The sequence below is a fragment of the Doryrhamphus excisus genome, chromosome 5 (genome assembly GCF_030265055.1).
Source record: "Doryrhamphus excisus isolate RoL2022-K1 chromosome 5, RoL_Dexc_1.0, whole genome shotgun sequence".
Lineage (NCBI taxonomy): Eukaryota > Metazoa > Chordata > Actinopteri > Syngnathiformes > Syngnathidae > Doryrhamphus > Doryrhamphus excisus.
In genome coordinates this window covers 12,583,986-12,599,294 of record NC_080470.1, presented here as the reverse complement: position 1 = coordinate 12,599,294, position 15,309 = coordinate 12,583,986, and the positions used below count along the sequence as shown (strand labels likewise).

General features: G+C 40.6%; 5 protein-coding genes across 6 annotated transcripts; 3 read left to right on the top strand and 2 right to left on the bottom strand.

Moving 5' to 3' along the window:
• Positions 1-299: 299 nt before the first annotated feature.
• LOC131130194 (vacuolar protein sorting-associated protein 4B-like) lies at positions 300-5,158 on the top strand. The gene is made up of 11 exons (XM_058074454.1): positions 300-478; positions 870-981; positions 1,070-1,214; positions 2,405-2,463; positions 2,549-2,668; positions 2,743-2,899; positions 2,967-3,115; positions 3,385-3,466; positions 3,542-3,761; positions 4,266-4,406; positions 4,476-5,158. Exons 1-11 carry the CDS (start codon positions 458-460, stop codon positions 4,575-4,577), a joined length of 1,308 nt encoding a protein of 435 aa, XP_057930437.1. The 5' UTR covers positions 300-457; the 3' UTR covers positions 4,578-5,158.
• plekhb2 (pleckstrin homology domain containing, family B (evectins) member 2) lies at positions 4,846-8,385 on the bottom strand. 2 transcript variants are annotated; one of them, XM_058074459.1, is made up of 8 exons: positions 7,808-7,993; positions 7,692-7,739; positions 7,445-7,597; positions 7,268-7,370; positions 7,132-7,171; positions 6,899-6,985; positions 6,696-6,810; positions 4,846-6,205 (listed from the first exon to the last, which is right to left on the bottom strand). In XM_058074459.1, exons 2-8 carry the CDS (start codon positions 7,726-7,728, stop codon positions 6,069-6,071), a joined length of 672 nt encoding a protein of 223 aa, XP_057930442.1. In that variant the 5' UTR covers positions 7,729-7,739; positions 7,808-7,993; the 3' UTR covers positions 4,846-6,068. The 2 variants fall into 2 exon arrangements, with proteins under 2 accessions (XP_057930442.1, XP_057930441.1); XM_058074458.1 differs by lacking the exon at positions 7,808-7,993 and adding an exon at positions 8,023-8,385 and having other exon boundaries at positions 4,857-6,205.
• A 118-nt stretch (positions 8,386-8,503) lies between these two features.
• On the top strand, positions 8,504-12,443 carry ing5a (inhibitor of growth family, member 5a). The gene is made up of 8 exons (XM_058074456.1): positions 8,504-8,709; positions 9,518-9,589; positions 9,650-9,816; positions 10,791-10,902; positions 10,985-11,084; positions 11,422-11,557; positions 11,617-11,678; positions 11,767-12,443. Exons 1-8 carry the CDS (start codon positions 8,673-8,675, stop codon positions 11,804-11,806), a joined length of 726 nt encoding a protein of 241 aa, XP_057930439.1. The 5' UTR covers positions 8,504-8,672; the 3' UTR covers positions 11,807-12,443.
• cep19 (centrosomal protein 19) lies at positions 10,181-13,526 on the bottom strand. Its single transcript, XM_058074461.1, has 2 exons — positions 13,241-13,526; positions 10,181-13,163 (listed from the first exon to the last, which is right to left on the bottom strand). The coding sequence occupies exons 1-2, from the start codon at positions 13,368-13,370 to the stop codon at positions 12,817-12,819; spliced, it is 477 nt and encodes a 158-aa protein (XP_057930444.1). The 5' UTR covers positions 13,371-13,526; the 3' UTR covers positions 10,181-12,816.
• A 203-nt stretch (positions 13,527-13,729) lies between these two features.
• pigx (phosphatidylinositol glycan anchor biosynthesis, class X) lies at positions 13,730-15,268 on the top strand. The gene is made up of 6 exons (XM_058074457.1): positions 13,730-13,886; positions 14,079-14,160; positions 14,237-14,372; positions 14,513-14,714; positions 14,781-14,881; positions 14,968-15,268. Exons 1-6 carry the CDS (start codon positions 13,823-13,825, stop codon positions 15,103-15,105), a joined length of 723 nt encoding a protein of 240 aa, XP_057930440.1. The 5' UTR covers positions 13,730-13,822; the 3' UTR covers positions 15,106-15,268.
• Positions 15,269-15,309: the final 41 nt, after the last annotated feature.

Here is a 15,309-nt window from a genome sequence, read left to right as displayed (position 1 = left end):
TATTCACAAGGGGCATAATTTTTTTTTCTCATAGACTAGTTTTTGCGTTTTGAGGAATATATAAACAGGAAGATGTTAAGTTCGATTAGTTAATTGGTTATATATATATTAGTTATATAAATATACATATATATGTATATATATGTATGTGTGTGTGTATATATATATATATATATATATATATATATATATATATATAAACGGAAATTAAAAGTTTAGGAATTACACACTACCTGTCTGTGCCAATCATTATGGCGTCATCCGGGCGACACCCTGACGTGACCAATGCGGAAGTGGAAGGTAACTTATTTTAGTTTGTTGTTGGGTTGACGGGGAGGCAAACTGGACTAACGACTGAAGTTGTTGTAAAATGAGTCAAAATTAGCTGGAAAGCGGCAGAAGGCGATATTTTAGAAATTGCTTTAGGCGACACAGCACTTTTATTGACACAACCGCAATGGCCAGTGCTAATTTGAATGTGAGTACCATACTTTATTTCAAAAATGAATTCTTACTGTGTACCAAATGAAGTAATGACTGACTGGTCTGTGTTCGCTTAAATAGCTAAAAAAGCAAAAAGATTAGCACCATTTAAGAAATAAACTGGATAGACTGAATTCTTGTAAAAATCAAAGGACGTGGGTTGTCAGGTTGGTCAAAAATTACTTTATTGACTTAAAAATAACAGAATAAGTAGCAAATTCAACCATATTATGTCTGATGCTAACCTATGACACATGTTTTGAGGTGAGTAATGTGAAATTATTTCCATATTATCTTTATTTATTATTGGTATTTGTGGTTATTACAGGTACTTTTCACTTCTAGTTGTGCCTGAACAACCCTCTTTTCATGTTTGCTCTTATCAGAAAGCAATCGATCTCGCCAGAAGAGCTGCAGAGGAGGACTGTGCCAAAAACTATGAAGAAGCCCTCACATTATATCAGAGTTCGGTGCAGTACTTCCTTCATGTCATCAAGTGTGAGGAACACATGGCCAATCAGTTTGTTTTTATTAAACCTCAACATACGTCAACATCTTCATGTCTCCTTTCCTTCTGCTACTGCAGATGAGACCAAAAGCGAGCGCTCCAACGAGATGATCCGCTCCAAGTGTGCAGACTACCTGGGCCGGGCAGAACAGCTGAAGGAGTACCTGAAGAAGAAGGAGAACCTTCCTCCTACCAAACCGGTCAAGGAGTCGGATGGCAAAGGGTGAGTTGGTGAGCTGTGTGATGAGTCACTGTCCATGTTTTTGTTACACCTGCCGCTTTCTCAAAGCATTGGCATGGTGCTTTTATGGAATGTGGAACACATAAAGAGTACACTTGAGTTGTTGTTCAAGTTTCTGTTTACATTTATTCAGTCTTTTTTCTTTTCATTGTGTGCTAATAGGACTGATCATTTAAATATACTAGAAATATAAAAACATGATCCAAGTTATTAACTTATCTAAGTTATCATACTTTCATTTGTTTGTGGTAGCCTGCTGAAAATTAATTTGGACCACCACAGATAGATTTGGTGTCACCTTTTAGAAAAAAAATATATTTAGGTATATTTTTTGATTTGGTTCTACTCGTTTGCCCTCGCTCACATATGTATTATAGTCTGTCTGTGTAACTTGTTCCATACAGTAGACGGCATTGTAACACCTCATACGCACATATCACAACTGACTTAGTCACTCCTGTGTACATCAGTAAAATTGAGTATAATCTTTAAAATCAGCACAAAACTAACATGGAAACATAAAAAAATATTTTTTTTTTTAATCACCTGTACGTGTTACAAGGCACACACATGTCAACACCCTGTCAGTCAATAGCTGCATGTTGTGTGTAAATTAGGTTGCCAACACTTGAACACTGAATCTCAGTTTTTGGAAAATCATGGCCAGTTATGCAAACTGGATGATGCTGTCCTATTATTGATTAATAGCCAACTCATTGAAGAACAATAGTTGAATAACATAGAATTATTTGTTGTGTTCATCGTCCCACAAATTTATGCTAAATTAAGATAATAAGATAAGATGTGTCTTTATTAGTCCCACTAGGGGAAATTCCAGAAAGTACAACGCACACAAGAGCAGATATAGTGCAACATCAAGGAAATACAAATCAAGAAGTTATTTCCACTATATGCAGCTGTATAAATGTTGACCAAGCCACAGGTTTATTGCACGGTTGTTGGACAGGGTTTTTGGAGCAGTTTTTGTTATAGAGTCTGAAAGCTGCAGAAAGACAATTCTTTTTGAGACCAAATAAGTGCTAAACCAATGCACAAAGTGAACTAAAGTGAACCATTAGAAGAATAATCTGGATGGAGAGAGTTATATCGTATCCTATCTATTTGCTGTCAGTGGAAACGCTGATACAGTTCTGCTTGGTATGTCCTTTCAGCAATGAAAGTGATGAGGGTGACGATTCAGAGAAGAAGAAGTTCCAGAATCAGCTGTCAGGTGATTGGCAGGAGATGAACACACGGCACGAAGGCACACTTCAGGGTCCAAGTGTTCAGTTGAGTGGAGTCATTGTGTCTTACAGGAGCCATAGTGATGGAGAAGCCAAACATTAAGTGGAGCGATGTCGCCGGGCTTGAAGGAGCAAAAGAGGCGCTGAAGGAGGCAGTCATCTTGCCCATCAAGTTCCCTCACCTCTTCACCGGTACAATCTTAATCCAACCTAGAAGGTTTTTGTTTAAGATGAAACATATTTACTAATGGAGTGTGTTTGTGCAGGAAAGAGAACTCCTTGGCGTGGGATTCTGCTCTTTGGCCCTCCAGGAACAGGAAAGTCCTACCTGGCCAAGGCGGTGGCCACAGAAGCCGGCAATTCCACCTTCTTCTCAATTTCCTCCTCAGACCTGGTGTCCAAGTGGCTGGGAGAAAGTGAAAAGTGAGACCTTACTTCTTTTATGAGACAATGAATGTAGCTTGACGGTTGTGTCTCTCTATCCCTGCAGGTTGGTGAAGAACCTCTTCTCTCTGGCCAGAGAGCACAAACCTTCCATCATTTTCATTGATGAGATCGACTCGTTGTGTGGATCCAGGAGCGAGAATGAGAGTGAAGCGGCACGCAGGATCAAGACGGAGTTCCTCGTCCAAATGCAGGGTGAGTACAAGGAGATGGACACTTTTTATTACAGCTCACCATGGTTGCCCCCGAGTTGATCAACGACCTTACCCGGGAGTCTAATTGCTTGGTGCCCTCAGTCTCCTTTTTGATACAGCTGTTAGTTTATGTGTTCAAAAATAACATTTTAATTGATCATTTGTTGTCCCCAAGAGTTGATCAAAGAAATTTAGTTTTTTTATTTATCTTAATTCTCCTCTTGGATAAAATGCGTTATTTATTAGTGAAACTAAATGCTCTCCTTGCAGGTGTTGGGAATGACAATGAGGGGATTCTGGTCCTGGGGGCAACAAATATCCCATGGACTTTGGACTCTGCCATCAGGAGAAGGTTGGCCATACAACTTTTTGGCACTGTTAATGGCAGCCTTAATGGCTATTCTGTTTGCCATGTGTGTGTTGACAGGTTTGAAAAGCGCATATACATTCCTCTGCCAGAGCAGCCGGCCCGCTCATTCATGTTCAAGCTTCACCTGGGCTCCACGCCCAACCAGCTGACCGAGGCTGACTACACCACGCTGGGCAAAAAGACGGAGGGATACTCGGGGGCCGACATCAGCATCATTGTCAGGGACGCCCTCATGCAGCCTGTCAGGAAGGTTCAGTCCACCACGCACTTCAAAAAGGTGAAGACAAATCCTTCTCAATGCCCCCCAACAGTTGTCATCTGATTTCTATTGTGCTTATTTGTTCAGGGACACAGGGAAGCTGCAGCTTAGCATAGCTGGGTATATCCTGGACTCATCAACCGTCACTCACACATAGGTGGCATTCACATGGTCTATAAGAGGATTTTTTCTGTGTGCCTGCTCTGTATAAAATACACTGGTAGAGAATAGGGTGTTGGAAGTATGCTCCATAGTGTTGTGTGCATCCATATAGAGTAGACTCCCATCTATTCGTGGTTCGGCATTCATTTATTCATTCAGACATTCATCAACATTTTTCAGTATATAAATACTTTGACATGATGCTTAACTGCTCATTTTGTAAGTACAATATTGTGTACTGTATGCCTGTAGATATTTCTTAATGTTTAAAACATATCTTGTGATGAATAACTGAGAACTTGATCATTTTGGATAATTTAAGATTTATTCCTCAATTCTGCTGTCCATTCACATGTCCAGGTTCAAGGTTCATCGTGGAACAATCCTGACGTCATCATGGACGACCTCCTCACTCCATGCTCACCGGGCGACCCTGGTGCCATAGCCATGACGTGGATGGACGTCCCCGGGGACAAACTTCTAGAACCTGTTGTTTCCATGGTAAAGCATTCAGTATGACGGTGTGACCCTGTTGTCCGCTCACATTCACAGTGGTTCCCCCTCTTGCAGAGTGACATGCTGATGTCGCTGTCCAACACCAAACCCACTGTCAATGATCAGGACCTGGACAAGCTGAAGAAGTTCACAGATGATTTTGGTCAGGAAGGCTGATTGATGGCTGCTAGCAAATGCAACAAACCAGAGGTCAAACACACACACAGTGCAAGTTACATTAAGATGGGAAGGGTAGGACTTTTTTCCACTGCTATAAAAGACTGCAATTATTGATCAGATAGTTATACGTATGTTTACAGCGCCTTACCAAGGACCCTTACTATAATTAACAAGTGGATTCTTAGCTTAAGAAATCACATTTGGAGTTGTGAGATACTTAAAAAAGGGCGATATGATATTTAATGAATATTTGTATTTATTGACATTTCTCTTTAGCTTTACATTTTTTTCCTTCATATTTTTCTTGAGCTAGGTTCTTTCTCATGTGATACCAATCGACCAAGAGATGCCGGAAATGTGCCATAACACTGAATCTTACACAGCATACTGTATTTTCTGTTTGTAGAGTGCTAGATTTAAAACAAACTGGGCCCAGCCAGCATAGTCAAATATTCTTGCATCCAAAAGTTGTCTAATATATGTAATTTAACACTTGGACTTTTGTTGTGTCCTATGTGATGTGTTCTGTGAACAGCAGTCTCAAAAATAAAATAACACACGTGCAGAATCATTCATCATATTGTGAATACATTTAATTGTTAAAATACATCTCTCGGCTAAAAGCATTACATTTTATATCAATATTAATTAACTAGTACGTTTAGCTTGACAACATCATACTTTTTGGAAATAACATCCTTTAGTTTAACACATTTCTATTATTAGTGCTATTAATAAGCAATATTTGTTAAGAAAGCAGGTAACAATGTTTCCTTCTGAGGAGTTACAACAATTTGAAATGGTATAAATTAAGTCAGAGGATATGAATATCAGCAGGAAAAGAAATCTAACTGGATCTCCACAGGAACCAGCATGAAATGAAACAAAAGCTACCATTTAGCAGCTGCCAATGTAAAACCAAACACATATTTGCATGCCTCGCTTAACAAGCGTGACATCCCTTTTTTCACATTCAGAGACTTTCTCATCAAGTAAAATGCTACACTAATAATGGAAATTATTGCTGCATTGACGTCCTGACCTGATGTCTTTGCATCTAATAGCCTGTGAAACTGAAGACCTTATGACACGCAAAAAAAAAACAAGACATGCATGAATGTAGACACCACTAGGTATGCTACTAGGCATCTTATTTTGGATTTTTTTTTCCGTCTTTGGATGAAAGCACAATTGGGGAGTATAGTTGTGAGACACATTAACAAAATACTGTCAAATAAAAAATTATATGGCTTTAAGATGAAGGCATGTGCACAAAATGTCATTCACATGTTATTCTTAAAGTAAATATATTATTTGCCACACAAGGCTTTGGAGAAAGTGCTCAAGTTGAATATTTTAGGATACATGGAAAGTGTGTCACCATCCTGCCATGCTTCACAGAGAGGACTTTGTTTTCTGAATAAAAGGTGTGTAGGGTGGGTGTGCTGTTGCTGTAGTAGATAGATGTACAAGAACACACACACACACTTAGAAGACAGAGAAGAGCGACCCCAGCGCCAGACCAGTGGCTGCACCCGCCAGCATGCCCATGGCCATGTCGCCGCCGTTATCGCGCTGGCGCTCCTGAATCACCACATGGTTGACTCCGGCAGAAGGGTAGCCACCTGGAAGGAAGACAAAATCAAAAATCAGATCATATTCAAGTTGTTTTTTTCTGAAAATGATGCTGGTGTTTCATGATGCCACCACCGAAGGGTACCAGTGATGGCAACCGCAGAAGTAGAACTCCACTCTCTGTCCAGGCTACTCAGTACCATATGGCAACAATAAGTCTACATTTTGTGTTCAGTTGAGTTGTCATTGACTAATATTTCAACTTGTTTTATGATCTGTAACATTTAATGTGACAAACCTGTCACAGGCTTTTCTTATGCTGTATGTATGAAAGCAATGAATGGGGATCAGCAATTTTAACTAAGAATAGTGTATTATATTTATTTGTTCAATCTGTTCTTTTAAACCAGTGTTAGTAACACTTGCAAGCCATGCTAGCATTCTTGTATTGTTTGGTCCGAAGAGGGACAGCATCTTCGAGAGTTGTTGCACTGTGTTTTGTAAGTGTTCATGCATGTTGAGAACAATGCAGTCTCTTACCTTGGTACTGATAAGGGTAGGCGACGGCGTAGGGCTGACCGTCAGCCGCGTACATGATCTGCGTTGCTTGCGGGCTCGATGCGACGTACTCTCCATACTGACCCGGAGCATAGAACTGGTGGAAAGAGAAGCCAAACGATAAAGACCAGAGCATGAGGGTTCTTCCTATATGCATAATTGTTACATTCTTAATGTCTCTTTACCGGTGGTGGGGGAGCGTATTCAGAGTAAGGGGGAGGAGAGGAGGCCATCACTTCTGGAGTAAAGCCCACCTGAGGTGTTGCAACCATCTAAAAGTGCAAAATATAAATACGCTATTGAAACTTAAGGGGGGAGATAGAAAAAGGTTGTACATTATGGCTTTTGGAGTACATGCAAAGATGTTTCCTCAGCTGAACAATGAATATGATGTCATGTAAAAGTACAGCAGTCTCACCGCATTAACTCTCGCATCCTGCAGTGCCATGGTCCATGCCCTGCAGCAGCATGAAAGCAATGTTACTGTAGGCCCAGTAGTCTATACTATCAGACAGGACTGTACAAGTTTAAAATGCTTTGAAACCGAGTCTTACAGGGCATCATCTGCGCTGTCAGCACAAAGGCTGATGACCCGGCCATCTCTGCAGACTATCTGAAGCAAAGCATCACGTGTCTTCCCCTCTGGAGGGTTCAGCTCTGCAGCAACAAAATAAAGAGGTCATAACCAAAGTCTTATGAGTCAAGATGACATAATCCGGTCCATCCAGCACCTTGACATGCATTTGAACTGCGGATGTTAATGCAGTCCACCCTCATGTGGATGTCATCCTCCATGTCCCTCCGCTGCTGGTCGTTGTAGAAGACGAGACGGCCATCAGCCCATAAGTCAAACCAGTTCTTCTTCCAGCGGCGCAGTATGGTGCCTGACGTGAGGGACATCAATAGGTAAAGCAGAAGCATTAATTCCATGCAGAAGAATCTTTATAATGAAGATGAACCTTGACCTTTAAGACTTACTTTGCCTATGGAGCCAGCCACTCTTCACCATAGCCATCTTGGTGGTACCTAAACAGCCAACACAGTCCACCTCTGTTACTTAAGTGATGATGATGACTGGGTGTGTCCAAACAAACCTTGTGACCAGTGGCGCTTTGGCACAATATTCGCAGCAGCTAGTTTTTCTACCTCAACATTAACCCACAAGGCATGCAGTCAGCCATGGTTAAAATAATGATAATAGCTAATGGTTAAGTTGAGCTAACATGAAACCACTCCAAGCAACCATTTTTCATAGTTTACATTAGCTCATGTTTGTTCAACTCCGTCTAAATATAGGCTTTTAGCTCACCTGGCTAAGTTCGTAATTTCCCAAAAGTGTCGTTACTTATGGAGAATGGTGGGGTTTAACACGGCCTGCTCTTTTGTTGTCGTTGGAATAGCAATATGGAGGCTTGAAACCAGTAAAAGCGGAAGTGAAACGCTTTTTAGATGGACGATGTCCTCCTCGTTGCTTAAGTCTTATTAGTAAGTTATTTGACAACCGTGCTATAAAATAAACATTGGTGTGGGACTTTATAAGGTGATCCCGCACCTAAAATAATTAGAAATATAACATTATTAGCATAAAATATTTACAATTGGCGACTAAACGACAGATTCAATGGCTAACGCGTAAAACAGCTTAACGATTATAGACGATCTTTGGCTTCAGTTTCTCCGGTGTGGGGGTATTTGTTTTTGATGACGTAAGATATCAGCTGACATCTTTGGAACGTACTAGCAAAAAAAAGAGGACGTGCGCGTTTTGGGGAAGTTGGTCCCTGAGCAGTCACGTGGGAAGCCTGTCACACGCGTTAACTGCGCATGTGTTTCCACTATCTACCCGCCGGCGGGACAGCCTGTGTTGCAAAACAACCCCGTTAGTATAACTATCCGCTCAACAGTTGAGGCCAAACGACGTTACGTTTGGTTAGGTGGGAGCTTCGTAAGTAATCTGAAATGGCGACGGCAATATATTTGGAACATTATCTAGACAGTGAGTATCCATAACCCCATATTTACTTTTTAATTTGACTTCGTTGTGGACTTTTTTCCCCTCCGTTGTGACTGACAGCAGTGGTGGGCGTTAGCAAGTTTACTGGAAGACGTCAGGACGCTAGCATTTAGCATCAGCTTCCTGTAGCTTCACAAGTTGTCTATAGAGGTTAACAGTATGTCAATATAGGTACCTATGAGCACTAGCGTTATAGTATAGATTGTGGACTTGACGCGTTTAACTGCTTGTTCAGTTTTTGTACTGTGTGTTTGTTGAAGTATAGCGGTCACCATGCACTTGCAACCTGTTGACTGTAGCCGCCTTTTTTCAGTAACCATTTACGCGCCAGGGAGCACACCGCTCATTTATTATGTAAATATCTATCGTGTGTCGTGCAGATATATTTATGCTGTTTACTCCTGCAAAATGCAATGCAAAATCCATAATATATCTGAATTGGGCAGTTCTTCTCAAATAGTGGGGCGGGGCCCTTGGGGGAGCGGGAGAAAGCTTTCATTTCAATGCAGACCTACCAACATATTCAAATTTATAGTACTCAACATGCAATTTGACTCTTGAATAACGCTCTCCATTTTGTGGCATTTTCCTGGTTTCAGGTTAGGGTTACAGGGTTACAGTACTGATAAATTAATAAATATTATCAGTTTCTCTAGTATTTCAAATCTGGAAAAAATGTCTGTCACTTGAGGGGTGAGTCGGAGCACTTAAATAGGGCAACCAGAATATAAGCAGCGATGTAGCCACTGTAAATCAGTAGATGTACAATAATAAAAATATCTGCTTTTAGGTATTGAGAATCTTCCATGTGAACTTCAGAGAAACTTCACCTTGATGCGCGACTTGGACAACAGGACGGAAGGTGATCAACAACATTCTGCTGTAGTTTACATGACATAATGTTCAACATTGGCCCTTACAGAAAAGAAGGTAGAGATTGATAAGCTGGCCGAGGAGTACATTGCCAACGTGAAGAACCTGGCGTCAGAGCAGCGAGTGGAACACCTACAGAAGATCCAGAGTGCATACAGCAAGTGCAAAGAGTTCAGTGATGACAAAGTGCAGCTTGCCATGCAGACCTACGAGATGGTTAGCCTCATATTCTTACTCCAGGGTTTTCCCTGAGATTTGCAGAAGCTGTGGTGGTGGGCTGCATGGGAGGGCTGACTGCTACTGCTGTACGTAAATTTTATTGAACTTATTGATCTCTTTTCAACAACCAGCAGAACATGAAACAAGAACTTTGCAAAACTGTTAATTTCATGGCAAAGTTCCTGAGAGCAGCACTGAGTATAAAATGTCTAGCCTCCTTTCGTTACCAGATCTATTTAGTCAAATAATAAATAGTCAAATGTGAGTAGTACAAAATTTAGTACATTTTAGACAACCCTAAATTTAATTTGATGCCTGTTTTATAGTAGTGCGAATACAAGGAAATTAATTATTCATCAATACAGTATATTTTATTCCCTAATAATAATAACACATTTGAAAAAAAATAAGTTGACATTGACTCCATGAACGTGATAGCCAACAAGCTAGCTAGCTCTTGCCCGAAAGCCAGTCAGAGCGGAGTGAAATATGTAAACAAAGATGCCAGAAAGTGGAATGAGATTGAAACGTGAGCGATCACATTCAACTATTTGTCAACACAAGATGGGTCGCATACTTCTATCTGGTGGCAACAAGGCAGACTCTGGTGCATGTTTATCAAAATAAAACATGGTAAAACATTTTTGTGGCCAATATGTGCGTAAACGATAATTTATATCTGTATCCATGCAGCATAGCACACATTTCTATTCCTAAAATATATTCAAGTTAAAAAAACAAAACAAAAATCAACCTTTTAAGGTGTGGCGGCTTTTATTTTGTCATGGAGCTGCACCACCATTAATTACATGTAGTTGAAACCCTGTTGAGGGCTTAAAGATTTATGACCAATTGTGAGAGATTATTTTTTTCATGAATCATCATCAGCAATTAAAGTGAGGGGCTGTAACCAGCAGAGGTGCTGTTGATTCCTTATCATTCAATCAATCAAGCTCATTTTGTCAATAAAGGTGGACAAACACATCCGCAGACTGGATGCAGACCTGGCACGCTTTGAGAACGAGCTGAAGGAGAAACTGGAAGTGAGCGGCTATGCTAGCCCCGAAGGAATAGCACTCAAAAGTATAGCAAGACTTCATGAAAACATCACAGACACGGCATCAAGTGTGCAGATGTGTGCTGAACATGAATGTTTTGCCTACAGAGACGGAGTCCCGCGGCCCTCGAGAGAAGCGCAGTTCCAGGGGAAGAGGAAGGAAAGGCTCAGATGAAGACTCTCCAAAAAAGAAAAAGATGAAAAACAGGTTGGTTGCCGGCCTTTTCATTAGATGGTATTTGACAAAAGTGACTGTGGCAATCTTTATTATATCATCTCAATGGACAATACGAGAAGAAAAGTACCACCCATGTTTAAAATAACTCTGATAGACCCACTGAAAACATAGTCCTCCAACTGTACACTGAACTGTGGTTTTCCCCACATCCGTAAACATATGGCGGCAAATTGTGTCTTGCTGGGAATCACCAACTCCAAACACTTCTGCCTGATCTTGCCTCATAGAAAAAATTCCTAGGGGTCATGTTATCAGACAGGAACATTAGGCATTTTGTTACTGACACAATACATTGTCTGACTTTCAGCCCAGACTTGAGCGAAACCATCTTGCCCATGCAGCCGTCAGACGTGTTGGACATGCCAGTGGATCCCAATGAGCCCACATACTGCCTGTGTCATCAGGTGTCCTACGGCGAGATGATCGGCTGCGATAACCCCGACGTAAGTGCCTCATTTTTTTCTGCTTCCCCTAAGCACATATCAAACTGTTGTGTTTTCAGTGTCCCATTGAGTGGTTTCACTTTGCCTGCGTCGACCTCGCCACAAAGCCCAAAGGAAAATGGTGAGAAAGTGCTGACATCATCTTTACCTCATTATTTTATGGACATTGAAATTTGTGTTTTTCTTCCCCCATTGCTCTCACATCTCAGGTTTTGTCCACGATGCACTCAAGACAAGAAGAAAAAATAAGCAACTCATTCTGTATACATAGCTGCACACCATAGAAGTGGTGACTCATTAAGCTTGTTTAAAAAGGCCCCATGTGGATTGTTGAGCACCAACACGCTTAATTGTACAGCTTACAAATTCACTCGTGTACAACTCATAATCCTGCATTGCGGCTTTAGGATACTTGAAAGTGTCGATTTCATAAGACTTTATAAGTTGCTGTTTTTTTTTAAGCTGTAAAAGCCTGCTGAGAAATGAAGCATTTTAGACGTCCGTAAAAAAAAGAGATTTTTATGTTACCTACCTCCAGCACTAATGTAAACAAAATTGGATAAACCAAACAAATCTTTTTGTCTTTTTAACCAAAAAAAAAACTGACCTTTTTGAATGTATTGTGGTACTCGTGGTCAACTAAAAGCACTTTTTAATAATGAATTTTACCTTTTATTCAAAAGTTTGACACTGCAAAGTTGGTTTCCATATTAATATCAAACTATGCCATATTTTGTATGGACTTCTCACACATGAACATTTATGTAATTGGCTTCTCCCATAATCGACTGTGAACGTAAGTCATGTAAGCCACAGACAAAGAGCCAAAGTTAAAGTATTTTGTATATTCAATATTTGATATCAAATAAATATAATCTATTATTCATTCGGCTGCTTTCTTTCTTTGTAGTGTAAAATAAAGCTCAGGTCGGGGACACATTCAAGTTTTTTTTTTTTTTAAACCATGGTTGGAACACCTCTGTGGAGTTTGCATGTTCTCCCTTTTGGTGTGTGGGTTGTCTTCGGGTATTCCGGCTTCCTCCTAAATTCCAAAAACATGTCAGGCTGGTGCTGATTGGAGACTCTAAATTGACCATAGGCCTGAATATGAGCGTGAATGGTTGCTCCTCTGTGTCAGTTGATTGACAGATGCCCAGTCCAGGGTGTACCACGCCTTTTGCCAAAGTCAGCTGGCATAGGCTTCAAATCAGCCGTGATCCTAATGAGGACAAGTGGTAAAGAAAATGGGATGGAAAACATCAAAACCCATCATCAGATTCTTCATCCCAGCTGCACTTCTCCTTCGTTGTCTTGCTGAAGTCCACCTCCAGGTCATAAACAAAGTCCGGGTCATCTCTGTGAGTCCGGTTCCTTTCAAAAACTTCATCCATTTGGCTTTTCTTGCGAGCAAGCTCCTCGTCGCCCAGTTTGTTTAGGTCTTCGTCGGGGTCCACTTGAAGCGAGGCCAGGCTGTGCTCTAGCGTGAAGCCCTGCAGGTGATCCCGCAAGATGACGTAAAGCCTCTCCAGCTGCATTTGGGACACACCTTCCAGGTAGTCTTTGTGCCGGGGGTGGTTCTTCAGGCTTTCAGCAGCCAGGCTGCAGTCTGGAAAGCAACCCATCAAATACGTTGTGATATATTCACAAAGGTGTAGCATGACCAAATAAACATATGTAACTTACTAGAATATCGATAGAAGTATCGCACCGGTATGACTCGTTTTCGCACTTTGTTGTTTTCCTTGTTTTCATAAATCAACACTATAGACGGTGGGCTAAAGCACACTCCACAACGCTTTACCACGAAACGCATGTTCTGTTACTTGGAAAAAAACAGAAGCAGACTTGGATTTGATAAAGCGACAAAATCAAATCATAAAATATACAAGTACAAATTCGATGCGTTGAAAGAGGCTAGCTTAGGCGAGTAGCCTGGCAACCGTCAGATTTAGGACCCTTCCCTCGTGAGTCTATCCGAATCCCGCCTGATTTCAATGCAAAAATACAAATAAAAACACAAATATGTACTATTCACATGTAATTATTATGAAGTTAAATGTTATATGTTTAACAAACACGATTCTGGTTGCAAAGTCTGACGACAAAGACGACAATGTACGTATTTGTAATCAGGCACTATTATAGTGCCCCTTATCAGAAAGGTCCTTTAGAGGTTACTTCCGCAAACAGTCTAAAGAGCGATGCTTATTGAGTTTGTGTTGGGATTTGTTGCTTGACAAATAGAATTAAAAGCTGAATAACTTCATGCATTATACCTTTTTCTCAATCGTGACGTTCTTCTTAGCATGTCGTTTTTCGACTGTAAAGGGTAAGATGCTATCTTCGACGAAGATCATACACTCATAATACACCCCTGATAACACTTGTCAATAACTGCAAACACGGATATGCTAAATATGAATATGTATATTGCAAGTTAGTTTTAGTATATGAAGTATTTGCATAAATCCAAAGCCTTCATCTGTCAAATCTGCCTTAACGTTTGATTCACGTTCTGTAGGCGACAACAGTTGTGGTTCTCTAAAGCAGTGGCTCCAGTCAGCTGCTGTTTCAGTGGAGATCAAGAACAGGGGGTTCCATAGGTATTCGTGGCTATCGTTTTAAATTGAATAGTGTGCTCCTGTGATTGTTAAAATTGTTATTTGTACTCAATTTTAGGGAGGTAGAGACCACAGTTGAGCTCCACCGTGATGCGCTCAAGAAAGTCAGCGTTTTGCTCCTTCATAGATGGCCCAGGGGTGTCTATGTGGACCCCTACCAGCTCTCATTCCTGACTGATAAAGTTGACTGGCAAGTAAGGCCCACTAAGAAGAAAAACTAGTCTGTCGTGTGTGTTTCAATGTTACAAACACAAATGTCCATGTGCCACAAAACTCGTCTTAATTATTGTATTTTGAACTGAAGGAATGCTTCTGCGTTGTTTTTCTTGATAAGATATTGATGGACTCAACCATTGATCTGGAGGTTCCTGCACACCAGTCTTTTGGATTTGTAACATATGTTTACACCGCCTTCACTGAGCCGCTGAAAGTCACCATTCCAATACACGGCCGCTACCACCAGCCTTCCTTTGCTGGAGGAACATATGAATTTGTCACCATAGACCCCCCAGAGCTGCTTTTGCGGACAGAAGAATGTAACTGCCTCTTCTTCTTTTATTTACTAATAGTTAGACCAGCATTAATACTTCTTTCCTTTCAAGGTTCAGAGTGGAACAACTTCGACCTTCACACGGTGATGGAAGCCCCCTGCAGTGCTTACAATACAAGTATATGTCTGTGGGTTCATGTGAACCATCAACAGGTGCTTCTTAAAAACACTTTTCATCATCACGACTCTTACATGTTCTCCTGGAACTCTTATTATAAAACTCTTTTCTCTCCCTGCAGAAGCACAGCCATGACACCTTGCAGTTACCAATAGGTGATGGTTCCTTGGTGAGACCAGTATGCACTGTAACGCTGCTGGTCACCATTATGTGCTGCTTGGCACTTTCCAAATACATGTGGAAGTATCGTATTGTTTAAAATGTTTTCTCTGATTACTTTAAAGAATCAGTTTGCTTTTTTTGCACTGTACAACATTATTTTTAAATAAATGCTCAGTCCAGTTTCTCAACTCCAAATAATTTGTTTAAAATGTAGTACTTTGTATTTTCAAACAGAGGTCAAATAAAAAGATTACCAAAATGGAAAATAAAGTATTAATTTTATGGAAATTAGGTAATGTTG

Bases quoted from the DNA above. Each gene is read 5' to 3' on its own strand.
- ing5a (XM_058074456.1), top strand. From the start codon at position 8,673: ATGGCGACGGCAATATATTTGGAACATTATCTAGACA. The intron at 10,903-10,984 runs GTATAGCAAGAC...TTTTGCCTACAG, and splicing joins CGAAGGAATAGCACTCAAAA to AGACGGAGTCCCGCGGCCCT. The intron at 11,679-11,766 runs GTGAGAAAGTGC...CTCACATCTCAG, and splicing joins ACAAAGCCCAAAGGAAAATG to GTTTTGTCCACGATGCACTC.
- LOC131130194 (XM_058074454.1), top strand. From the start codon at position 458: ATGGCCAGTGCTAATTTGAAT. The intron at 3,116-3,384 runs GTGAGTACAAGG...CTCTCCTTGCAG, and splicing joins GTTCCTCGTCCAAATGCAGG to GTGTTGGGAATGACAATGAG. The intron at 4,407-4,475 runs GTAAAGCATTCA...CCCCTCTTGCAG, and splicing joins TAGAACCTGTTGTTTCCATG to AGTGACATGCTGATGTCGCT.
- pigx (XM_058074457.1), top strand. From the start codon at position 13,823: ATGCATTATACCTTTTTCTCAATCGTGACGTTCTTCTTAGCATGTCGT. The intron at 14,161-14,236 runs GTATTCGTGGCT...ACTCAATTTTAG, and splicing joins AAGAACAGGGGGTTCCATAG to GGAGGTAGAGACCACAGTTG. The intron at 14,715-14,780 runs GTAACTGCCTCT...TTTCCTTTCAAG, and splicing joins GCTTTTGCGGACAGAAGAAT to GTTCAGAGTGGAACAACTTC.
- plekhb2 (XM_058074458.1), bottom strand. From the start codon at position 7,728: ATGGCTATGGTGAAGAGTGGCTGGCTCCATAGGCAAA. The intron at 7,598-7,691 runs GTAAGTCTTAAA...CCCTCACGTCAG, and splicing joins TGGCTGGCTCCATAGGCAAA to GCACCATACTGCGCCGCTGG. The intron at 6,811-6,898 runs GTAAAGAGACAT...TCTTTCCACCAG, and splicing joins AATACGCTCCCCCACCACCG to TTCTATGCTCCGGGTCAGTA.
- cep19 (XM_058074461.1), bottom strand. From the start codon at position 13,370: ATGCGTTTCGTGGTAAAGCGTTGTGGAGTGTGCTTTAGCCCACCGTCT. The intron at 13,164-13,240 runs GTAAGTTACATA...GTTGCTTTCCAG, and splicing joins ATACTTCTATCGATATTCTA to ACTGCAGCCTGGCTGCTGAA.